General features: G+C 38.7%; 1 protein-coding gene across 3 annotated transcripts in view; it reads right to left on the reverse strand.

The window, feature by feature from the left end:
• Positions 1 to 5,131: 5,131 nt before the first annotated feature.
• The window catches only part of LOC150010037 (gastric triacylglycerol lipase-like), a 37,480-nt gene continuing 16,410 nt past the window's right edge, over positions 5,132 to 26,201 (reverse strand). For 2 of the 3 annotated variants that reach the window (XM_090278012.1, XM_090278011.1), the window contains 5 exons: positions 24,954 to 25,090; positions 23,231 to 23,377; positions 22,471 to 22,542; positions 22,030 to 22,101; positions 5,132 to 5,500 (listed from right to left, as the gene is read on the reverse strand). In XM_090278012.1, coding sequence (XP_090134138.1) covers positions 5,264 to 5,500; positions 22,030 to 22,101; positions 22,471 to 22,542; positions 23,231 to 23,377; positions 24,954 to 25,090 — 665 coding nt within the window. In that variant the 3' untranslated portion in view covers positions 5,132 to 5,263. The remainder of the gene's footprint in view (positions 5,501 to 22,029; positions 22,102 to 22,470; positions 22,543 to 23,230; positions 23,378 to 24,953; positions 25,091 to 26,201) is intronic. The other variant, XM_090278013.1, reaches the window with a different exon arrangement.

Genomic DNA, 26,201 nt, shown 5'->3' on the forward strand with positions numbered 1-26,201 from the left:
TTCCAATTTTTTCCCCTTTGCTCCCCTCTGCTCAGTACCTGCCTTCCCTCCAGCAATACCACTCTCCTTAGTTCATGTCCATGGGTCATGAATATAAGTTCTTTGGCTCCACCCTTCCCTATATTATTCTTAACTTCCCCCTATCTATTTTGTACTAACCAATTATGCTTCTTAATCCCTGCACCATTTCCTCACCTCTCTCCCCAACTCCTCCCAGCTGACAATCCTTCAAATCATCCCCATACCTATGATTCTGTTCCAATTCTGGTTTGCTTAGTTGGATTTTGTTCTTATTTTTTAGATTCAGTTGTTGATAGTTGTGAATTTGTTGTCACTTCAGTGTGAATAGTTTTGATCTTCTTTCTGTTAAGTAAGTCCCTTTGACATTTTGTATAACAAAGGCTTGATGATGATGAACTCTTTCAGCTTTACCTTGTCTGGGAAGCACTTCATCTGCCCTTCCATTCCAAATGATAGCTTTGCTGGATAGAGCAATCTTGGCTGTAGGTCCTTGCCTCTCATCACATTGAATACTACTTGCCAGTCCCTTCTTGCCTGCAAAGTGTCCTTTGAGAAATCAGCTGATAGTCTTACTGGCACTCCCTTGTAGGCAACTCTCTGCTTCTCTCTTGCTGCTTTTAGGATTTTCTCTTTATTTTTTACCTTTGGCATTTTAGTCATGATGTGTCTTGGTGGGGTTCCCTCAGGTCCAGCTCGCCTGGGACTCTATGTGCTTCCTGAACTTGTCTATCCATTCCCTTTGCAAAATTTGGGAAGTTTTCCTCCATTATTTCATCACATAAATTCCCAATTTCTTGCTCTTCCTCTTCTGGCATCCCTATGATTTGGATGTTGGCACATTTAGAGTTGTCCCAGAGGTTCCCAAGCCTCTCCTCATTTTTTCCAATTTCTGTCTCTTAACTCTGCACTGGTTGACTGTTTTTTTCTTCCTGTGTTCCAAATCATCGATTTGAACATGGGTTTTCTTCCCTTCACCATTGGTTTTGTGTGGATTTTCCTTCGTTTCATTTAGCATAGCCTTCACTTCTTCTCTTATGCATTTGCCATACTCAAGTATATCTGTCAAGCCTGTGAGCATCTTTATCACCAGTGTTTGGAATTCTGCATCTGTTAGGTTGGCTATCTCCTCATCTGTTAGGTTGGCTATCTCCTTGTCACTCAGTTCTCCCACTGGAATCCCGATCCTCTCCTTCCTTTGGGCCATACTTCTCTATCTCCCTCTCTATCTTCTCTGACAGGCTTCTGAGTTTGTTTACGTTCGTGTCCCAGGCAGAGCTGTCACTCCTGTTATGTTGCAAGGGGTGGAGCCTTAGGGATTTATCAGTACAGGGCAACCTGTTTCACCATGTTTTGGTGCTGTATGTTGTGGTGCTATATGTGGGGGAAGGGTGTGAGAGGGAACAATGCTGCTTGCCCAGCACTCTCCCCTTTTCCAGTCACTTTTCCCACTTCCATATGGGACTGGTGCCTCTCTAGCTGTTGCCCTGGTCATCGTTCCCAGAGTGGATGGGTCTGCAGACATTCTAGAACCATGGGGGCCCTTTAAAGAAACAGACTCTGCTGAGAGAGCAGCAGTTTCTGCCTCCGCCCCAACCCCCACTGGTTTGCACAGTCAGAAGCAATGAGGCTTGATTTTCCCCAGTGCTGGGATCGTGAGCTGCAAGGTCTGGTGAGGAGCTGGGAACGCTCCCCAGGTGTCCCTCCTAACTTTTTAAGATGTGCAATTGTGCTTTCCACCTGCTGTCACTACTGCCACCACCACCCCACGTCCTCTCTGCCCCAGCTCCGCCGCTCCTACCTGTCTGGATGAGTATTTCTTCTTCATATCTTTGTTTGTTGGACTTTCATGTAGTTTGATTTTCTGGAACTTCTAGTTGTTTCTAGTTTTGAGGTAGTTATATTCCTTCTTAGTTGTGGAGGGAAATGCAACGTGTCTGTCTACACCTCCATCTTGGCCGGAAGTCTACATTTGCCTTTTTCTGAGGATCATTCAAAAACTTTGAAGTTTTCTAAAGATCACTAAATATATATTCTCAGTGCTCTACTATTTTAATAGGGTTACCAAAAAAAAAAAAAAAAAGAAATATAAAAAAAATCTTTAGCCTTAATTATGATCTTTAAAGTTATTGTTTGCCTCCTCTTGGTTATATTAATAATATATACATACATTTTATTTTTTCTCAGTATCTATACACATGTCATTTATATTTGTATAGCAGCATTTAAAGTCCATACACTTGTGTTAAATACAAATTTAGCAACTTCAAAACTAATTGAACTTGACTTGGCTTTCAACCTCCATTTTGTTTGAGGTAGAAAACTCAATTTTTCAATTCAATAAATTATAGATTATCTCAATTTTTATGTGGTAAAGTCGCACTCAGTTCTAGAATTCCCTTTTTCCATATTGCTCTCCCCAGGAATTACAAAAGGCCTGTGAAGTTATACATTACTTAAAAATTGAAAAGAAGAGAGGTTTGGCCTCTCCTGAAGCATAAATCCACAGTGTGCCTTGCATTGCCACAGATACCCATTGTTTTACCACAGCCTGTGACTCCTGTAATATATGTTGCATTTACTGATAGTATTCCTTTATCCCAAATCTTCCCATCTGCTGTACCTTGTTGAACATGTCTGCACTTTTCTGGTGTGTCTTTCAGGCACTAAGCTGCAATGCATATTTTGTGAAGCCACCCTCAGGTCTATTTACATAGAAATATATGTCAATAACTACTTTTATTCATTTATCCATTTACTTTTGCCTTTTTAAAAATTTTATTGCTGTTCTTTTACAATCTGGTCCACCCCACCCCCCACCCCATCCCTGTTGCTTTTAACACATACTAAGCTGAACAGGCAAGTGCCATCTCTCCAGGCTATACACGCTGGGAGTGAGGCACACTTCCTCCTTGGTTTCTACTATCTTCCCACCTCTAGAATTTAGCCTAAAATGTGGCAGAAAGCAACAACATTATACTGGCATCAAGGCTCTCTTTACTATCCCCCCTCCCCTGGCAAACTCCTATATCTAGCTCAGAAAGTGTTTTTACTATTCATTCAGAATAGAGAAAAATTAGCTTTCATATCAGCAGGTATTCTTCCTAAGTCTATTATTATAATATCATATATGCTCATATTTCCTAAAAAAAAATCTTTCTCAAAAAACTATCTCTTGTAGTTAAAAATGTTCAAGGTTATTGTTTTTTCTGTTTAGTTATTTACATTCAATTTAGACAGTCAATGAACTTCCTATGGCTGAGTTATTATATGTCATTTTCCCTTATATAATAAATGCCACCGATTTAACAAATAGAAGGCCTAAAGGTAATGAAAAAATATAAGGACAAATTTCAGATTTTATTTAAATAACTGGAAAAACATACATAGTAAGAAAAAATAATTGACTTTTCTTAAAAGTATATAGATTCTTCAAAACAAGCATGATGCTTTTTATAGTCGGCCTTTGATAATATCAATGATTTCACAATAAACTTGATGATATACATCTAATCCAAACAAAAAGTCTATATGATTGTAGTAAGAAATAGTTTTGTGGTAAATGTGGTTTCTGATTTGAGAAAGTAAAATGTTAACATCTTCAGGATCAGCCAACAAGTCACTTTCACCATTCCAGGTTGCAGTTGACACATTCATGTTTGTCATATTGTACAATGGAGCAGTTGTCTAAATATAAATGAATAAATATAAGTGTTTTAACAGGAAATAACAACTAGAAAATTTTATTTACTAATTCTTTAAATGTTAAATTAAAATACTGTTTTAAAATAAGCTGAATTAAAATAATTATTACTATGGATGCAATGAATATGAAAGAATAGCTATTACAATTTTTACTTAGAAATCAGATACCAACTGAAACTAGATTGTTTGTTCTAATTCAGAGTATCCAAACATTCCACAGAAGTAATTCCACATAATCATGTTAATCAAAATTTTCTGTGGCTGTCAATATATTTACCAATAAATGATAAATACTAGCAGCCAAAGTAAAATCCGATTTTATCAAATTTGATGTTTATGTTAGTTCAAACTATACGCAAGCAAACCACATCAAACATGGAATTTAACTAATGTATAAAAGTAGGATAGAAAATAATCTTTTAGAAATTTTTTGTTTCCACTTAAAAAATAAAGGCAGGGGGATGAAAATAAATAAGAAAGCTTAAGGCTTTCTAACAAATGTTGAGGGACATGAAAATATAATAAGAATCATTAACAGATTTTCCCTGAATATGAACTTTGTTCTCTGTACTATGCTGTATACAAGGTATTCTGGGCTTATTTATATTTTATACATTAAACCCTACTATACCATGAAAAGTTGGATCAAAAAAAAAAAAAAACTGAATTGCATAAAATATGAGGTCACAATATTATGGGGTTAATAGAATTTCTTAGATGAGGCTGTGCTTAGGGAAATTTTATGAGTTTGGGGGAGCCATTATTTGGGGGGGTGCAGGGCATCAATTGCAGGCAGTTGTACATTCTGACTTAACTATCCGTGGAAATGTGTTTGGATCTTGTGGCTGCCAGGACAGTGGCAGTTATTTTTAAAATCTTTTGGTTAGTTGGTACCTGTTTTGAGATTGAGGTCCAGGGCGATGGGAACAGAATAGCAGTAGGAATGGATCACACATCCTTTACTTCCCAATGTTTTGAACCAAGATTGTCTGTTTCTTCCTAACCCACCCTTGTTCTCTTCACCCCAGGAAGTGAAAGTGAGGTGACTTCAACTCAGTTTATAGCCTAATTAGCCTTTTCATGAAGTTAAACATGCAAAAGGGCCAGTGATATCCCAACTGTGCAGATGGAAAGATTGAGCTTCAGCAATTGTAGACAACAGAAAGCAATGCACTCAATCTCAAGCATGCATAGCAGCTGTCAGTACTCACCCCAAAGGCCGTCTTTTGGAAACACTCATGACTTATGGGTCATAATCTATGCTGAGTTTAGAAGATAAAGTGAATAACAGGATTGGAAGAGAAGTTTCATCTCTCCAGGAATGTACTTTTTCAAGCGTTTCTAGATAAATTGTTCAGTGAAAATCACATTCAAAAAATCATTTTCAATTAATAATGACAAATAGAAAGGTTTTTGATGCTATATATTTCCAAAGTCAAAATTATAGCAAGAAGCATTGCATCTCAAACATACAGAAAATCATGTGTGAGAGAAGAAAATAGTTTGAAAAAAGTTAATGAATAATTCTTCAAATCCGGAACTAATTTTTATCTTTTTCCATCATAGAAACAATTTCATTGTAAATTTCTTGAGGGGCATTTATTGCCCAGAGAAAGTCCCAGTGGTTGTAAGAAGGAATCTTCTTGTGGTAAATAAGATTAGAGAGTTTTGGAAGCAAAAGTTCCACATCTCGAGGGTCAGCCACCCAATCATTGCCGCCGTTCCACACTGCAATTGGCACATTCATGTCTGTCACATTGTAGTTGGGAGGTGTGGACTAATACACAAGAGAGAAAGAATCACAGTTTTTATAGATATCTGAACTTTATCCCTATACTGACTCTTTGAGTAAATGATAAAACATTAACTAGCATATATATTTTTTATTGAGATATAATTGACATAATCAAGGTATGAAAACATTGTATTAGTTTCAGGTGTACAACGTAATGTTTTGATATATGCGTTAGTGTGAAAGATCATCACAATAAATCTAGTTAATATCTTCAGTTTTTAGGGTTGCTGTTTTTTTCTAATGATGATAATTTATAAGATTCACTTTCTTGGCAACTTTAACATATACAAGAGAGTATTATTAACTACATTCACTGTGCTGTACATTACATTCTCAGGAATTACTTATTTTATAACTGGAAGTTTGTAACCTTTTTAGTTCACTTTCTCATTTTGTCCACCCTACACCCTCTGTCTCTGGCATCCACCCATCTATTCTCTGTAGCTAGGAGCTCATTTCTTTTTCTTTGTATTTATTATTTTAGGTTCCACGTACAAGAAATCTTTGTCTGACTTATTTCACTTAGTGCAATGCCCTCAAGTTTTATCTGTGTTGCCACAAATGTCATGACCTACTTTTATAAGTAAATTCTAAGCAATGGTTGCTCAGAGAACATCACCTTTATCTACAGAGCAAAGTGGATGCAATATGATTTAATCAGTGCTTCTCAAATTTAACAGGCCTGTGAATCACTTAGGGATCTTGTCAAAATGAAAATTCTGATTCAGTGTATCTGGGGAAGAGCCTAGACTCTGCGTCCCCAGGTGATGCTGATGTGGCTGGTCCTAAAGCACATTTTGAATAGTGAGGCTTTCAATAACAGTTCTTACAAATTGAAAACATAGATTTCCACTCCCACTAAAAGTAGTGAACTTGATTGGAGTCTAATTGTAATACACTGTTTCTCCCCAAACACTCTAAACTATGATCTCCTCAAAATGTCTTGAATCATTTATTTTAGCCTTGTAAAGACTTACCATTATGGTCAGGCTTTAGATAAGTTCAATTAAGGAATTGAATTTGTTAAATACTTACCTGATTTTACTTCCTATGGTTCACATTCTGAGAAAAGCTATCATCAGCCCCATACTCTATTTCTCAAAAATTGCCATTTACACATAGTCTTTATAAAGGCTCATAAAGAAGGACAATTTAATAAGAAAATCACTGCCAATTTATCAAAGGAATTTTGTTAGTTTTTTATACACTATTCTCCAGAAAAGTAATTCCATATACTACATTTTTCTATTCTCACCTTATGTAAAAGCCAACTTGTCATAGCAAAGGATTTGACCATATGCAATTCTCCTTAGTATTTTAATACTTTATTATACTTGAAGATATTCTGAGCTAATATTGCTTTTCTTGGAGACAGTGTGGATTTGGGATTAGACTATTTTGATCTCACTTAATGCTCCAACATGGAGTCCTCTGGTTATTGATGGTAGAGGCCAGGAGAAAGATTGATTCAAATCAAGTCTCAGTTTTGAGGGCTTGGTGAAGTGATGGTTGGGAGGAAAAATTGTTTTCAACCAATGTTTGATCTGTGGTGTTCTGAAAATCTCTTTAAAGATAACAAAGGCGTAAAAAAGGTTGGGGGCTATCTATTCTACACCTAAAATATTGTGGTTAAAAGACACAAATCCCTTTTAAATATTGAGTCATGGAAGCAGATGAAAATCGGTACTTTTGTTCAGCTACTACCTGGGTGAAAAAAATTGGGATTGGAATAAGGAAGAGAAGGAGAGAATCACACCAAAAATGTAGGCATTTCCTTTGTTCATATTTAGCCAGTGGTAATTTGAGAGTTTACCCTGAGAGAAGGAATTATTGACATTATGCCATTAAATATTGTCAATAGCTCCCTGTATGTATGTGTAGAGATAAAGAAGTTATTATCTAAACTCATATTGACCTCAAATAGGGCAGACTCCAAAAATTAGGTGCTTTGTGCTACAAAAAGTGGGAGGAGTGCACAATATGTCTGCCTATACCACATGGTGCCTTCTGCTGAAAAAGATTTCCAGCCTTGACCTGCAAGGACACCATCCTTCTCTTGTATCTGGAAGTGTCATGGAGTCATTACCCTGGCTGACAATGAAAGAGAAGATATTGTCTAAAAAGACCAGATAATAAGTGAATTTGGCAAAATAGCAGGGTACAAAGTCAATATTCAGAAATCGAAGACATTTCTGTACACCAACAGTAAAATATAAGAGATAGAAACTATAACAGAAATCCCATTTACTATAGCAACAAGAAAAATAAAGTACCTAGGAATACACTTAACCACAGAGATAAAAGACCTGTATTCGAAAAACTACATAGCACTGAAGAAAGAAATTAAGGAAGATACAAATAAATGGAAGCATACACCATGTTCATAGATGGGAAGACTCAACATCATTAGAATGTCCATACTACCCAAAGCAATGTATAGTTTCAACACAATCCCTATTAAAATACCAATGACATATTTCACAGGCCTAGAACAAATACTTCAAAAATTTATATGGAACCAAAAAAGACATCGAATAGCAAAAGCAATCTTGAGACAGAAGAACACAGTAGGAAGAATTACAATACCTGATATCAAACTATACTACAAAGCCACTGTAATCAAAACAGTCTGGTACTGACATAAAAACAGACATATAGATCAATGGAACAGAATAGAGAGCCCAGAAACAAACCCAGGTCTATATCATCAACTGATATTTGACAAATAAGGAAAGAACATAAAATGGAATGAAAAGAGCCTCTTCAACAAATGGTGCTGGGAGAACTGGACAGGGACATGCACAAAAATGAAACTAGACAACCAACTTACACCACACATCAGAATAAACTCAAGATGGAGGAAAGACTTAAATGTAAGCTGTGACACCATAAAAGTCCTGGAGAAAAACATAGGCAGGAACATTTCAGATATCCCACGTAGCAATATTTTCACTGATACATCTCCTAAGGCAAGGGAAATAAAGGAAAGAATAGACAAATGGGACTACATCAAACTAAAGAGTTTCTGCTCAGCAAAAGAAAACATCAGCAAGATGAAAAGGGAACAAACCATATGGGAAAACATATTTGCCAATGAAACCTCAGACAAGGGATTCATCTCCGAAATATACAAAGAACTTATACAATTCAACACCAAGAAGACAGACAACCCAATTAAAAAATGGGCAAAGGACCTGAACAAACACTTCTCCAAAGAGGACATACAGAGGGTCCATAGGCATACAAAAGAAAGCCAACATCACTAGCCATCAGAGAGATGCAAATAAAAACCACAATGAGATACCACATTACACCAGTTGGAATGGCCATCATCAACAAATCAACAAACAGAAGTGCTGGCGAGGACGTAGAGAAAGGGGAATCCTACTGCACTGTTGGTGTGAATGCAAACTGGTGCAGTCACTGTGGAAAACAGTATGTAATTTCCTCAAAAAACTAAAAATGGATGGAACTGTCTTTTGAACCAGTGATTCCACTGTTAGGATTATACCTGAAGAATCTTGATACCCGAATTCAAAAGAACCTATGCACCCCTATGTTCATTGCAGCGCTATTTACAGTACCCAAGTGCTGGAAACAGCCTAAGTGCCCACCTGTAGATGAGTGGATCAAAAAACTGTGGTAAGGAGGGAGGAAGATGGCCGCGAAGTAGGGACAGTGTTCTCAGCTCGCTCCTGTTAAGGAGAGACTCCAGGAACGAATGCGGAGAGGAGTGACTGAGTGAGTGTGGATCTCCAATAGCGTGAACAGGGAGGAGAGCGTGGGAGCAACGTGGAGGCGGGTGGGGGTGTTTACCACACACTGCAGGCTGAGTCATTCCGGGATTCGGTGTGTCTGCATTACCAAGCCGGAGAGCTCACTAGCTTGGAGGCTCCCCCTGCTAGGGGCACAACGATAAGTGAATTCTTGTAGGGAGTTAGGGAGAGGATTTGGCCGAAAAAGCCAGAGGAGGGAGAGAACAGTGAACAACCAGGACTGGGAGAAACTGTGTGATCTGAGTCTACAGGGAAACCTCCTCAGCTGCAACCTCCGACAGAAAGCTGGGCACTCCAGGCACGCACAGCACTTGCGCTAGGGCCCTACAGAACAAAGGGACAGGTTTGGGGCAAGGAGACCGGCTGCACAGAAAAGCTGCTGCGGAACTCCGGACCGGGGGAGAGCTCCTGAGCAAGAGAAAACTGCATGCCCCTGGCACTTTGAGGGGTCTTGCTAGAATCCCACAGAACAAAAGGCGGGTTTGGGGCTAGAAGAGAAATAGGACGTGCAGGGTGTGTAAGTAGGGAAGAGAGCGGAGGCGGTGGTTCTGGAGTGGAGACAGTTTTAGGGCGGGGAGAAGGGCCTGCAGGGAAAGGCTGCTGCGGAGCTCCAGGCTTGGGGAGAGCTCCTGGGTAGGAGAGCGCTGCGCTGACCGACCACACTAGACTCCTGCAGAACAAAGGGATGGTGCTGGGGAGGGAAGAAAGATAGAGCGCGCAGGCCTATAGACATGGAAGTCAGCGAAAGCTGTAGCTTGGAGTAGAGACAGTTTTGGGGCAAGGGGAAGAGCCCCCGCAGGAAAGCCGCTGCAAAGCTCCAGACTAGGGGAGAGGCCCGGGGCAGGAAAGGGCCACTGGGCCCGGCACTTTGACCGACTGTGCCAGAGTCCTGCAGAACAAAGGGACGGTCTTGAAACAGGGAGAGAGGTAGGGTGCGCAGGCATATAGACAGGGAAGAGAGCAGAAGCTGTAGCCTGGGAATAGAGACACAACTGGAGGCAGGGCGGGGATTGCTGGCAGGCACAGGCTGGACCAACAGAGGGAATGAGTAGCTGGACAAGCCTGAGGAGGGCTGAGGGTGCCACAGGAGGGGACAACTAAACGCAGCTCACAGCAGAGCGGAGGTAGGTCCACAAATAAAAGACTAACAATAACAGAATCAAACAGAACCCTCCCACAGCCAGCCAACCAACCAGAAAAGATTTGATACTCATGGAATTTTGAATAGGGGCGGACTCAGGAAGGAAGGAAGGAAAAACAGAAAAATAAACAAACCAAAAATACTCAGAGACTGTGCCTAAAAGTAGAATTGAGTTAAAATCCTCTCATTCTTTTATCTCTCTCTCTCTCTAACTGCCCCTCCCGTCCTTTCTTATTCTCTCTCCTTTTTCTCCCCTCCTCTTCCTCCCTTCTCTCCCCTAAGCATGTCTCCCCTGCATCCTATTCTCAGTTAACTTATTAAATTTAAGTTCTCTCCCTTTCTCTCTCTCTCCTTTCTCTGCACTAAGCACTTTCAATTTTATTAAATTTCCTTAATTTTGTCCCCTTCAGTCTACATTCATTTTTCTTTCATCCCTTGCCCTTATTTTTCTTCTCTCCCTACACATATTCTCTCTCTCTTTCTTTCTCTCTCCCTATTCCACTTTATATTCTATTCTTCTAATATTCAAATTACAATTCTAATCTATCCCCTTCTCCCTTCACCCTCCATTCTTACCCCTTCTCTCTTTCCACCCCATCCCCTCACTTCTTTCTCTCCCTCTTGTATTTCTCTCCATCATCCTATCTTTTGTCAACCCTTCAATTTCAGTCTTTCCCTCCCTAATATCTCCTCTTCCTCCTGATTTCCTTCCCTCCTCTGTGTTCTTTCCCTCCCCCATCCTCTTGCTTTCCCATCTCTTATTCCTCTCTCTATATATTCTCTCTTTCTCTCTATCTTGCAATTTTATATCATGTTTTAATCTCCTAATCTTTTTTATAATATATAATTTTTTAAAAATTTTAATCCAGTCCCCCCCCTTCTTCCTCCCCTTCTTCTTGCGTTCTCTCTCCTACCCTTCTCTTCTCTACTTTCTTTCCTCTCTCCCTTCCTGTCTTGCTATTTTCTACTCTGTATTTTTATTCTTGAAAAATTCTTTCTCAATCAGTTTCCTACCTTCTAACCTCCTCAGCCCTCTGCTTCAATTTCTGACCGTCTGTCTGCCTGGAGGTCTGTTGTGTCTATCCTCCCTCCCACGCTAATCATATAGCATATACTGATTATATAATCCTAATACTATACACTTCCACTTTCTCATTCCACACTGTAACCGTCTCCTCCTTTTCAAACATACAGAGTAAATGTTAATTGCTGTCTTAAATAACATTCATCCCAATTGCTAATATTATTACTCTATCAACTTCCAGCTCAAAAATTACCCTTCCTTCATTTAAAACACTCCTATCTGTTTCTCCTACAAAATAAGAGGCCCAATATCTCCACAAGTATTTTAATATGGGCTCATTTGCAGCCTATAGTGAGATTGTAGTTGGGGGAGATATTGGAGGGTGTGGGTTTCTTGCCCGGGTTGTGTGATTATGTTTTAGCAGCACCTCCACAAAAGATCTCAAGACAAGGTGGGCAATGTGACTCTCAATCAACTAACCAGAGAAAAAGACCCACCAAAGAGTAGCTGAAATACAACCAGACAGATTAAAGAAATAACATCAAAGACAGCACAGATGGAGATCCAAGAGTGTGGAGGAGTAAGTGGAAGCTATACTAACCTCCTCCGAGGACCAGCCAGTGCTGACTCAGCCCCAATACAGCATACAGACCATTACCCTGCAAGTGGCGTCAGACTAAGAGGAAATAAAAGCTCTGCCTACAGGAATTAAGCTGTCACACCCACGGTCTTTAAGCCTGATGGCTAATCACAGATTGAGTAGATTAACAACTAAAGAAGACAGACAAAGGCAGTGGATCCATGGAAGTCTCCAATAGGCTGCCTAGGGCCAGTCTGGCACATGATCTGATGCTACCAGAGGCAGATTCAGGAAGAGAAGATCATTCTAAGAAGCAACAACAAACAATAGGAATCACAAAAATGGGGAGACAGAGAAACAACCCCCCATCAAAAGAAAAGGTAGAATCCCCAGAGAGAGTGCTAAAAGAAATACAGGGGAGCAAAATATCAAATACAGAATTCAAAACATGGATTATGGAGAAGCTGAATGAGCTCAGCGGAAACTACAAAGAACTCCAGGGAAACTATAAGAAACTACAGAAAAACTACAAGGAACTCACAGAGAATTACACGAGCATCAAAAAGGACATAGAAGCTATCAATAAGAGCTAAGAGGAAATGAAGAATATGATCTCTGAATTGAAGAACACAGTAGAACAAATTAAAAGCAGGCTAGAGGAAGCAGAAGATTGGATCAGCGAGCTGGAGGACAACGTACAGAAAAACTCCCAGACAACGCAACAAAATGAAAAAAGACTGAACAAGATTGAAGAGGTTCTAAGACAGCTGCAGGACAACATGAAACATAATAATATCCGTATCATAGGAATTCCAAAAGGAGAAGAAGAGGAGAAAGGGATAGAAAACCTCTCTGAAATACTAATGACAGAAAACTTCCCTCACATGAGGAGAGAAAGAGTCACGCAAATCCAGGAAGCACAAAGGGTCCCAATGAAGAGGAACCCCAACAGGCCCACTTCAAGGCACATCATAATTAAAATGGCAACATTCAAAGACAAAGAGAGAATCCTAAAAGCAGCAAGAGAGAAACAACTAATAACATACAAGGGAGCTCCAATAAGGCTATCCTCAGATTTCTCAGCAGAAACACTACAAGCCAGAAGGGAATGGCAAAAAATATTCCAAGCAATGAAAAACAAAGGCCTACAACCTAAATACTCTACCCAGCAAAGCTCTCATTCAAAATGGAGGGTGAAATAGAAGTTTCCAAGACAAAAGAAGGCCAAAGGAATACATCTCCACCAAAGCAGCAATACAAGAGATGCTAAAGGGTCTGCTTTAAGAAGATAAAGAGACTTCCGGACAAGATGGAGGCTTAGACGGACGCGCTAGGTCTCCCTGTACAACTAGAGAGGAATACAACTACTTCAAAACAAAGGATAACTACAAATTCCAGAAAATAAAACTACGCGGAAGCCCAACATATGAAGTTATAAACCAGCGGCGCCCTTTGGGCAGGTAAGAGCAAAAGAGGGTGGCGCTGTTTGCGGTCGCACCTGGGACAGCGGCGGGGAGAACAATCCCGGCTGCAGTCGAACCCCCGGCAGCTCGCGACCCCAACGCTGGGGAAAGCAGACACCACATCGCCTTGAACAGTGAGGCCCAGGGGGGCGGGAGGATGGATCCTGGTCTCCTAGTGGAATAACTGTGTGAATCCATCTTGGATCCCCGCCCCCAAAGAAAGCACCACAGGGCTGCGAAATAGGTCGCAGACAGGCACCGGTCGCTGGATTGTGACGACAAAGCACCACGACACAGCAAGTAAGGATGCCGAACGGCGCCGGTCGCTGGGTCATTACGAGTACAGAGGCACTGCCCCCTACAGCCGGCCCAAGAAAACAAAATGCATCTGTCAAAATGAGGCAGACAACTATAGAAATCCCGGTGGCACAGCTCACCAGGCAACAGATGGAGAACCTGACAGATGAACAGATAAGAAACCTGTCAGATGCTCAGTTCTGGGCCATTGTTATCAGGTGGCTTACAGAATTCACAAAAGATCTGGAAAAAGATGAGAAAGAAGCGAAAAACACTCATAACGAAAGGAACAAAACCACATACGAGACAGATGGTGAGGAAAAAAAATCCAGAGTTCATTTCAACAAACTGGAATATGGAGAAGGAACAAGCAGTCAACCAATGCAGAGAGAGGAAATGGGAAGCAATGATGAGAGGATCAGAAACCTCTGGGACAGCTATAAAAGGCCCAACATAAGAATCATTGGTTTGCCAGAGAGTGAGGAAGATGAACTAGAACTTGAAAAATTGAGTGAAAATATAATAAAGGAGAACTTCCCAGACTTGGGGAAGGAAATAGACTTACAGGCCCAGGAAGCACAGAGAGTTCCAAAAAAACTGGACCCAGGGAGAACCACTCCAAGACACATTATAATCAAAATGTCAAAAATTAAAGATAAAGAGAGAATCTTAAAAGCAGCAAGAGGGAAGAAAAGAATTATGTACAAAGGGGTCCCAATTAGACTATCAGCTGACTTCTCAAGGGAGACCCTGCAGGTAAGAAGGGACTGGCAAGAAATATTCAAAGTAATGAAAATCCAAAACCTACAACCATGAATACTCTATCCAGCAAAATTGTCATTCAGAATGGAAGGACAGAGAAAGTGTTTCCAGGACAAAATAAAACTGAAAGAGTTCATTAGATCCAAACCACTGTTATATGAGATGTTAAAGGGACTGGTTTAGAAAAAGGAGGATCAAGACAATGAAATCTAAAATGAAAACTGCATCACAAGAAACAACAGAAGCTAGGGAATTGAAACAAAGGCAAACTAAACAGGCAACGAGAGTGGAAAAAGAACTATAGGTACGGGGAACATATTGGGGGGAGGTCAACAGGGAGGGGGAATGGGGAGAGGGAGGGAGATGATATAGGAATTAAGGATCATGGTAGGAGGGAATGGAATAGACAGAGAGAGGTTGGGAAGAACTGTATGCACAACTAATGGACATGATCTAAAAGGGGGGGACAACTGGAGGGAGGGGGGCCACCAGGTGGAGGGGAGCAGAGGGAAGGGAAATTGGCACAAATGTAATATTATAATCAATAAAACACATTAAAAAAAAAAGAAGATAAAGAAACAGAGAGAGACAGAGAAGAACACAAGTACAAAGGGGAAAAATGACAATGAATAAGTACTTATCGGTAATAACCTTAAATATAAATGGACTAAACACTCCAATTAAAAGACATAGGGTAGCTGGATGGATTAGAAAGAATGACCCACATATATGCTGTCTACAAGAGACCCACCTTAGAACAAAAGGTCCACACAGACTGAAAGAAAAGGGACGGAAAAAAGTATTTCAAACAAATGGACATGAAAAAAAATCTGGGGTAACAATACTTATATCAGTCAAAACAGATTTCACAGCAAAGGCCATAAAAAGAGACAAAGAAGGGCATTTCATAATACTTAAGGGAAAAATCTATCAAGAAGATATAACCCTTATAAATATATATGCACCCAACTTAGGAGCACCCAAATATATAAGGAAAATTTTAAATGACTCCAAGAAAGATATAGACATCAACACACTCATAGTAGGGGGCTTTAACACCCCATTGTCAACAATGGACAGATCTTCGAAGCAAAGAAACACCAAAGATATTGAGGCAATGAAAAACACTCTAGATCAAATGGACTTAGTCGATATATATAGAAGTTTTCACTCCAAAGAAGCAAAATATACATACTTCTCAAGTGCACATGGAACATTTTCAAAGATAGACCACATGGTAGGACACAAAACAAGCCTTAACAAACTCAAAAAAATTGAAATTATATCAAGCATCTTCTCAGATCACAATGGCTTAAAATTGGAAATCAACCTCAAGGGAAAAACTCAAAAACATTCAAACTCATGGAGAATGAATAACATGCTATTAAATAATGAATGGGTTAACAATGACATCAAGAAAGAAATCAAAAATTTTCTGGAAACTAATGATAATGAACACACAAGAATCCCAAACCTATGAGATACAGCGAAAGCAGTCCTGAGAGGAAAGTTCATAGCATTACAGGCCTACCTAAAAAAGCTAGAAGAATCTTTAATAAAAATCTTAACCTTACAGCTACAAGAACTAGAGGAAGAACAACAAGCAAAACCCAGATCAAGTAGAAGGAAGGAAATCATCAAGATCAGAGCACAATTAAATGACATAGAGTCTAAACTAACATTTCAAAAGATCAACAAAAGTAGGAGCTGATTCTTTGAAAACATAAACAAAATTGACAAGCCTTTAACCAGGCTCATCAAGAAAAAAGAGAGAGGACCCAAATAAATGAAATCAGAAACGAAAGAGGAGAAATCACAACTGATACCACAGAAATACGAAGGATTGTAAGAAATTATTACGAACAACTGTATGGCAAGAAATTTGACAACCTAGAGGAAATGGACAAATTCCTGGAAACCTATAGTCTTCCCAAACTGAATCAAGAAGAAGCAGAAAGTCTGAATAGACCAATAACAGCTAGTGAAATTGAAGCAGTAATCAAAGAACTCCCAGCACACAAAAGCCCTGGACTGGATGGCTTCACAAGTGAATTCTACAAAACATTTAGGAAAGAATTAACTCCTATCCTCCTCAGACTATTCCAAAAGATACAAGAAGAGGGAAGACTTCCAAACTCATTCTATGAAGCCGTATAACCCTAATTCCAAAACCAGGTCAAGACACAACAAAGAAAGAAAACTACAGGCCAATATCACTGATGAACATAGATGCTAAAATCCTCAACAAAATATTGGCAAACCGGATCCAGCAACACATTAGAAAGATCATACACCACGATCAAGTGAGATTCATCTCAGGGATGAATCAATAAATGTAATATACCACATAAACGAAATGAAAGACAAAAACCACATGATCATATCAATAGATGCAGAAAAAAGCATTTGATAAAGTACAACACCCATATATGATAAAAACTCTCAGCAAAATGGGAATAGAGGGAGCATACCTCCACATAATAAAGGCCATATATAAGAAACCTGAAGCCAACATCATACTCAATAGGCAAAAACTGAGAGCATTCCCCCTGAGATCAGGAACAAGACAAGGATGTCCACTCTCTCCACTCCTATTCAACATAGTCTTGGAAGTTCTTGCCACAGCAATCAGACAAGAAAGAGAAATAAAAGGCATCCAAATTGGAAAAGAGGAAGTAAAACTGTCATTATTTGCAGATGACATGATAGTGTACATAGAAAACCCTATAGATTCCACACAAAAATTAGTCAACCTAATAAGTGAATTCGGCAAAATAGCAGGATACAAAGTCAATATTAAGAAATTGAAGGCATTTTTATACACGAACAATAAAGTCAGAGATAGAAACTGAAAGAAAAATCCCATTTACCATAGCAACAAGAAAAATAAAATACCTAGGAATAAACTTAACCAAGGAGGTAAAAGACGTGTACTCAGAAAACTACATAACACTGAAGAAAGAAATTAAAGAAGATACAAATAAATGGAAGCATATACCATGCTCATGGATGAGAAGAATCAACATCATTAAAATGTCCATACTACCCAAAGCTATTTATAGATTCAATGCGATCCTTATTAAAATACCAGCAACATATTTCACAGACCTAGAACAAATACTTCAAAAATTTATATGGAACCAAAAAAGAGCCCGAATAGCCACAGCAATTTTGAGGAAGAACACAGTAGGAGGAATCACAATACCTGATATCAAACTATACTACAAGGCCGCTGTAATCAAAACAGTCTGGTACTGGCATAAAAACAGACATACAGATCAATGGAACAGAATAGAGAGCCCAGAAATAAGCCCAGGTTCATATGGTCAACTAATATTTGACAAAGGGGGACAGAACATCAAATGGAGTAAAAAGAGCCTCTTCAACAAATGGTGTTGGGAGAACTGGACAGGGACATGCAAAAAAATGAAACTAGACCACCAACTTACACCATACACCAGAATAAACTCAAAATGGATCAAAGACTTAAATGTAAGCCGTGATACCATAAGAAAAAATAGGCAACAAAATTTCAGATATCCCACGTAGCAACATTTTCACTGATATATCTCCTAAGGCAAGGGAAATAAAGGAAAGAATAAAAAAAAGGGACTACATCAAACTAAAAAGTTTCTGCTCAGCAAAAGAAAACATCAGCAAGATGAAAAGGAAACCAACCATATGGGAAAATATATTCGTCAATGATATCTCAGACAAGGGATTGATCTCCAAAATATATAAAGAACTCATACGACTCAACACCAAGAAGACAGACAACCCAATTAAAAAATGGGCAAAGGACCTGAACAAACACTTCTCCAAAGAAGACATACAGAGGGCCCATAGACATATGAAAGTATGCTCAACATCACTAGCCATCAGAGAGATGCAAATAAAAACCACAACGAGATACCACCTCACACCAGTCGGAATGGCCATCATCAACAAATCAACAAACAACTTGTGCTGGAGAGGATGCAGAGAAACGGGAACCCTGGTGCATTGCTGGTGGGAATGCAGACTGGTGCAGCCACTATGGAAAACAGTTTGGAATTTCCTCAAGAAACTAAAAATGGAACTGCCTTTTGAACCAGCAATTCCATTGCTAGGATTATATCTGAAAAATCCAGAAACACCAATTCAAAAGAACCTATGCACCCCAATGTTCATAGCAGCACTATTTACAATAGGCAAGTGCTGGAAACAACCTAAATGCCCATCTGTAGATGAGTGGATCAAAAAACTGTGGTACGTTTACACAATGGAGTTCTATGTAGCAGAAAGAAAGAAGGAACTTCTACCATTTGCAACAACATGGATGGAACTAGAGAGAATTATGTTTAGCGAAATAAGCCAGGCAACAAAAGAAAAATACCTTATGTTGTCACCTATTACAGGAAACTAATGAACAACACAAACAAATGAGCAAAGTTGAACCAAAGCTATGTAAACAAGAAATAGACTAACAGTAAGGGGGGGGGGGGAGAAGAGGGTAAGAAGGGGAAAGGTCAAGTCAAAAAACATGTATAAATGACCCACAGATTTGGGCAACTGAGTGGGGACTGAATGTGGGAGAAGGGAGGAGCAGGGTGCAGGGAAGCAAGAGGGGGAAAAATGTGAGACAACTGTAATGGAAAAACAAACAAAAACTTTTTTTTAGTGGGGGAAAAATGAAAATATGAAGAATGGAAATGCCAGTTCAGTGAATATTAGGACAAAGATTTTTCTTCACGTTTTATATTTTTATCCTTATCTGATCCCTCCAGAGTTTGGCATTCTAAACAAGTAAGTAATGACATAAGTTTCTTTGCATAAAATTAATAAGACCAGTTGTTAATAGAGGTTTATTTATTTATTTATTTTTTGACAAAGTCTTTGACTGGAATGTCAAGCCTAAAGGAGACATACTTGGGCTCAGGTTGTTACCAAAAAGCCCTGAGAACTGGGAAAGAATTTCAAAGGTAATAAAAGCCCACAAGATAAAAGGCCTGGTACCATGGTTGGTTGTGCGATCCACAGCAATCTTTCCAGGGAAGGAACAAAGGTTGTTTTCCTGAAAGATGGCTAGAAGGGACCTTAAGGCACAATGAAAAACCAGAAAGACTTGGAAAGGACAGGTGTGTACAGGCAAGGATGAATGCCACGTATGTGGTTCTGCTTCTGTGCCCTGAAGGGCAGACTGAAGCTCACCCTAAATGTTCCTTGCGTAAGTTCCAGCAAAGCAGAACTAAAGATCATAAGTGATCATTTGCTGCTCTTGTTGTGTTTATGCAAATGAACAGGAAAAATTAAAAATGGACTTAATGCAGTCCCTTTAATGACAAGGAGGGTAATCTTAGGGAGAAAAATCATTATTCAAGGAAAATCACAATGGTCAGTGGTAGACTATAAAGTAGTGCAGCTAACCGTCTTAAAAGTTTCTTTTCATTTAAAATATTGTTTCACTTGAAAATTAAACCATGTCTGTGATATCATCAAAGATATTCAAGTTGCAGGCAAGTAGAATGTCAAGTGCCTTGCAACTGGATGTCTTCCCAATAAGACAGTCTTACAGATTTAGAGACTTGTTTGTGGGCTCTGTTACATAAATTAACATGTGTTTTCTGTTTTCAAAGGGCATAAGCCTATGTCCGCATTACCTGAGTGATTGTCTGTATGCATAAGCCTCACTTAATCCTCTCTGCAGCACTGTCTCCTGAGACTCAACGGTTTGGCTGAACTAAATGGCTGGGTTGCTGAAGAATGGGGTGGTCTGTGGGCTTCACTTTAAAACTGGTTTCTCTTTTCTATCTTAATGGCTTGGACAGAAAGGGCCCAGAGGTCTGAGAGGGGGGAAACCTAAACTATTTCCCTCAGCCCAAACTAAGTATGGTGGGCAAAAGGGTTTTGGACAGGTAAGAGGTGCTTAGCACACCTTCCTCCAAAGAAGCCCTTGTTTACTTTTTTATTTTTCTTCTTTCTCCTAATGTGGAACATTGAAAAATTAATCCCTGCCTTTTGTCATCTAGTAGTTATGGATTGAATGATGTCTTTTAACCCTTTTCGCCCCCAGAACACAACAAGGATGCCAGCCTAGTAAACCAAGCACGCCATTGTCCGGGGACAGCCAACTGACCGGTAGTCTGCATGATCCTTCCCCGTGTGGGAAGGCCACCCTCCCCTCCACACCCCCACTATTATTAGGGTTTTCTGGACTGAAGAGTAGGTAGGACGACGACCATGTCCAGCTTGAAGCAGCTAGAGGAGCTTGAGACCTTCGCCCATTGTCCTTTACAATATTACAAAGGGTCTTAATATCTGAGAGGGAGGAATAGTTATTTTTCACGAACCATGGGTATGGACTTGGGGCGGGATTTCTGGGGGAGGGAGATGCTGAGTGGAGGTGAGTAAAGGGGAGAAAATTGGAACTATTGTAACAATATAATCAATGAAATACATTAAAAAAAACTGTGGTACATTTACACAATGGAATACTATACAGTGGAAAGAAAGAATGAACTCCTACCATTAGTAATAACATGGATGGAACTAGAGAGAATTATGCTTAGCAAAATAAGCCAGGCAACAAAAGAAAAATACCATACGATATCACCTAGTATAGGAAACTAATGAACAACATAAACAAATGAGCAAAATTGAACCAGAGGCATGTAAAGAAGGAAAAGGCTAACAGTTACCAGGGGAGAGTGGGGGAGAGAGAGAAGGGGAGTAAGTAAAGGAAGGGTTTAGTAAAGGAACTAGTATAAATGACCCATGGACATGGACAACTGCGTGGGGATTGACTGTGGGAGAAGGGGTGGGCTGGGTGGTGGGCGGGAGCAATGGGGGAAAAAGTGGGGCAACTGTAATAGAAAAACAATAAATAAATCAAAAATTAAAAAAAATTAACTTGGTAATGAAGCTATAAATTTATAAATACAGTACTAACTGCCCTCTGGTGTTCAGACTAAGGATTTCACTGATGAACTGTGCAATGTGTGGCCAGGGGAGACTAAGGTTCTAAAGAAGCCATTTAGGGTCATAAAATAAAAGTAAAAAATAAAAAGACCAGAGATTCTAGCTTCATCTCATGAACAATTAGAATTATTTGTTTTTTATATTAGTTAATGCACTTCAGAAAGGAGAGAACAGCAGACAGGGGATTTGGGATACATAGCAGGTCCATCTAATGAGATGAGGGTGATTAAATTCTAAGAAGTCTCTCATATGTAGCGATGTGGTATTTTGAGGGCAGCCTGAATGAGCCCAGCCACTGGAGCATGAGAGCACACTCAAGAACGAGAGACAGGGGTGGCGCTTGACATGATGAAGGAATTACAAGGGAATATGTCTCTGCTTTATCATTTCCTTATGGATAGGAATAACCACCAACATTCCTCCAGATGTATGCAGTTATCGTAATTTTATCTTTAACATTTTAAGCATTTGTCTTTCAAAATGTGAATGATTTCAACTTGGAAAAGCTTACCTGATTATAGTGCATTGTGTTCTGAACTATGCTTCCCCAGTCAAAAGCTCGCAACTTCCCAGACTTAGAAACCTAATGTAGAGAAATTAAGGACACGAGGAAATATAAACTCTGCTTGCTATGTGAAAAATAAAATTCAAACACTTCCAAGTAGTGTGACTTTAAATTAAAACTATTATTAAAACAATTTTTATTTTAAAATAAAATCTATTAATCATTCAACAAGGTAGTCATGCAAGTTTATATGCAGCTTTGCTTTCATAAAAATTACTCATTTCTTTACTGACCAGAGTACCTGTTCCCACACGATTTACATTCACATGGATTGATGGTGATTTTCAGCTGGTAGTCACATGCCAGGAAAATTTCTCACCAGGAGCATTTGATAGAATATTTTAAGAATGTGCTTGAAATAATTGAATGGCATTTGAGAAATGATACCTGGTGCCAGTGGATTATATTTTGAACAGAAGTTCCCGCTGGATTATGTGCTAAATACACATCCACACGACTCTAGAAAGAAAACACATATGTTCACATTCACACTTAGAACTATATTCAGTTTCTCAAACCTCTAGTGTAACTATTTCTGATCCAGTTCAAGCATTTAAGGGCAGCATTTGATGGAAGTATATGAATAACACCATTGTATACCACTTTAAAGCTTACAAAGTGCAATTGCACAGGCTAACTCATAATTTGCACTACTCATAGAGGGGAGTTATCATTTCTATTTTATCAAAATGCAAATTGGGACTCAAATGAGTTCAGCAAAATGTCCAATGTCACTCAGACAGTTGTAGCATAGAGCCAGAGACATTAATCTAGGTCATTAGTCTAAATCCTCAGCATTCTATTCTTCTCTACTCAGTGCCAAGGGGCAGTGAATAAATTGCTCACACACAAACCTTTTGGTTTGCAGAATTGTGTGTGTGAGTGTACATATAAATAAAGGTCATTATATATAGTAAGTTGTATTTTTTTTCCTACATTAAGGGACAATAGGGTGATGGACGCAACCTCAAGGGGACAAAATTGGGAGAAATGACCTGTGATTTGTCTTGGGCTATTCTGCATATCATGTACACATTTTGAAGCTACTGCTATTTCTGATAAATTACCATTTTTAAGTGATGATGGGACAAGAAATCAAAAAATGTTGCTCCACATATTCAGAATAGAAACTTTAATGCATACAAACCATGTTGAAGTTCTTAGCATCGAATCCAGAAAAAAGAAATAAAACATTGGTGCAGAGGACCTTTAGTATCTCACGGGAACATATTTCAGTGGCTAAAAATTGAACAAAATCATCATGTGGCAAGAGTATTTTGTTACCAAAAATAATCTGAAAAAGAAAAGCATTAGAGGATTAGAAAACCAAGTTGCAGAAAAGACTTATTAATTTGTCTAATTTTCTGGTACAGGTATGAATACGTTGTTGATATTTTCATAATTTTATGTTGTTTTAGGAATTTCAAATACTTTCATGTAAATCCCACAATAAGTTGTGGAATGGGCAGAGCATATGTTAATATTGGGTATTTATGGCTGCATTGAGAACCATACTGATTGCTGAAAAGTATGAGACACAAAGGGTCTTGTTTGTGTAATAAGAGTTATGAAATAAAATCATAAAACTGTATGGCAGAATGTCACAACTAAGTGTCAAGATGTGTGATTTCAACAATAAATCATGAAAAGATCAGAAAGGGCAATGGTGACTCAGAGCCATATTTTCAGCCACGTCTTCAGAGAGAAATGCAGCTAGGTAATTTAATAATTGAAAGGATTGGACCCAATGCTTCTTGAGGAATATAGACATTTTTTCTTTTGTCATCCCTATCTTATACACAGGAGAAAGCATGAGGTTAATGATTATTAGTGATCTTGAGCTTATTAGAACTTATTAGAACTAGAATTATGACCCAAGCCCCAAGCCTCTGACTTAAGGGCTTGTGGAGTTTTTTTGTTTTTGTTTAGTTTTTTTATCACTCTCTACATTGCCTGTGAGAAAATGTAGTGCCGGTAGAAAATAAGTTTTGCATCCATGTAGCCAGGATCATCATGAAATCTTACATTTTGAATAAAATCTTAGACTCTAAATAAAGTTTCTTAGGCTTTAGACACACATGTTAATTATTACAAGTGAAAAGAAATGAATAGTACAAAATCAGACAAGGCAATGGCATCATTCCATTGTATAGTTTGAGGTTAAACTGTTCTATTAAAGGGAACTGCATGTGTTGGTTCTGTGGATGGGAGAAATAGATGATTAGTCTTTGGAAAAAATAAATATTAATTTTTTGGTATGTATAGCTAGTTAATATTTATGCTTTTGAAATCTATGGTACCACCCTATGAAATCCCTATTTAAAGAGACCGGAGCTCTTATGAAAGGGCTTAGAAAGCCAAGAGTATCTGAAGAGTGGTCTTAAAGTCCTGGTCTCACTCAACCATTACTTTTCTTTTTCTCCCTTTTGCTTTCATTTCTTTCTCTTCCCTTCTCTCCTCTACCCCTTCCTTCCCTTCCTATCTTGTTCTTCCTCTTACTGGTTTCCTTGGCTCAATTAGTTTCAGTTCTTATTGGACTATTTTGTTTTGTTTCTATTTCTCTTCCCTTGCATCAGAGGTGGAATCACAGTCTTGACAGAGCTGTGTGGAGTGTTTGGTAAGTGAAACATCTGTGAAGGCATTGCCAAGCCATGCAAAGTAATCAAGAACAAAGAAATATACAGGGATCTCACAAGCTGTAGTGGGGATTCAAACATGGTCAGTGCTATTCAAGAAATAGTATAATAAATGCATACATTTCCATTCTGGATGTAAACATGATTGTTCACCAAGTGGTTTTGTTTCTTTCCATCACCTTGAAATCCAAAGACAATTCAATATCTTACATTCATTTAAAAAGAATCATGTACCTTCAAAAGGAGTGGAGGAATACGGAGAAGTTCTTTCAACAGTCCTTTCATGTATGTCACGGTAGCAACTGGAGCTAATGCATAAAAGGCTTTGATTCTTTTAGCCAGTTTGGGATTAGTAGAAAAGGCAATAAGACCTAAAACAGAATAACAAAGAAAGGGGGGAGTGTGTGTATGTGTGTGCGAATGTTACAACTGTGACATGATTTAGGGTTTAATAGGACTGCCATCTGAGGAAACTGAGAAATTGACCATTTCTGCTTATCCCAAGTGATTAGATTTTGGTATTTTTCAGCATTTGTTTTATTTTCATAGATTCTCCATATAACATGAGGCTAGAACTTTTAAAAGGTTATTATAAACTCTTTTATCTGACATAAAAATAGGCCAACTTTAGGATAATCATATGGTGACAAAAAAAGTTATTTATACTATACATAAATACATCACTTAAATACATCAATTTAAATTCATCATCAAATGAGATAATTAACTTTAAAATGAGTAGGCTATCTGAACATAAAAGTCAAAAGCATTAGTTTGAAATGTGACTAAATAGGATTTGAATACTGGCTCTGTGGTTTATCAACTTTGTGACCTTGGACATGTCACCTAAACTCTAAGAACCTCGGTTTCCTCAGCTGAAATATGGGGATAATAATGAGTGCTTCATTAGGTTGTATAGGAACTATACAAGGTGAATAATCATGTGAAGTATTTACCAGGATACTTGGTAAATAGTAAATGTTTGAGAAATGAGTAGCTAAGACAATTCAAATACCAACATGCAGTAAATAGCTCAGTCTATAATTAATTGGTTTAATATACATAATATACAGAGAGCCTAATCTTTATTATTAACTCCCCAGGTACCCATACCCTTTCATCGAGGTCACTATTATCTCTCGTATGGGTAACTGTAAGAGTCCTCTAACTGGTTTCTCTGCTCCAGCCCTTGTTCCCCTTCAGAAACTGGAGGATCCTGTTAACAGCATCGCATACTCTAGATTCTGTAGATCAATAGTTAGGATCATGTAATCTTTCTGTTCAAAACTCTTCTGTAATTTCCTCTTTCGCTTAAAGTGAAAGCTGAAATTCTTACGGCAGCCAAAAAGCATGAACAGTCCTCCCTCCTAAACTTCTCCCCCAGCCTCCTCTCTCTGTCTGCCTCTCTGTCTTAGTATGACTAATATACACAGTGAATAGCCTTACTACCATATTTTAAACATGGTAAGTGTAGTCCAGTCT

The sequence above is a fragment of the Furipterus horrens genome, unplaced genomic scaffold, assembly GCF_987537825.1.
Source record: "Furipterus horrens unplaced genomic scaffold, mFurHor1.1.pri manual_scaffold_5, whole genome shotgun sequence".
Classification (NCBI taxonomy): domain Eukaryota; kingdom Metazoa; phylum Chordata; class Mammalia; order Chiroptera; family Furipteridae; genus Furipterus; species Furipterus horrens.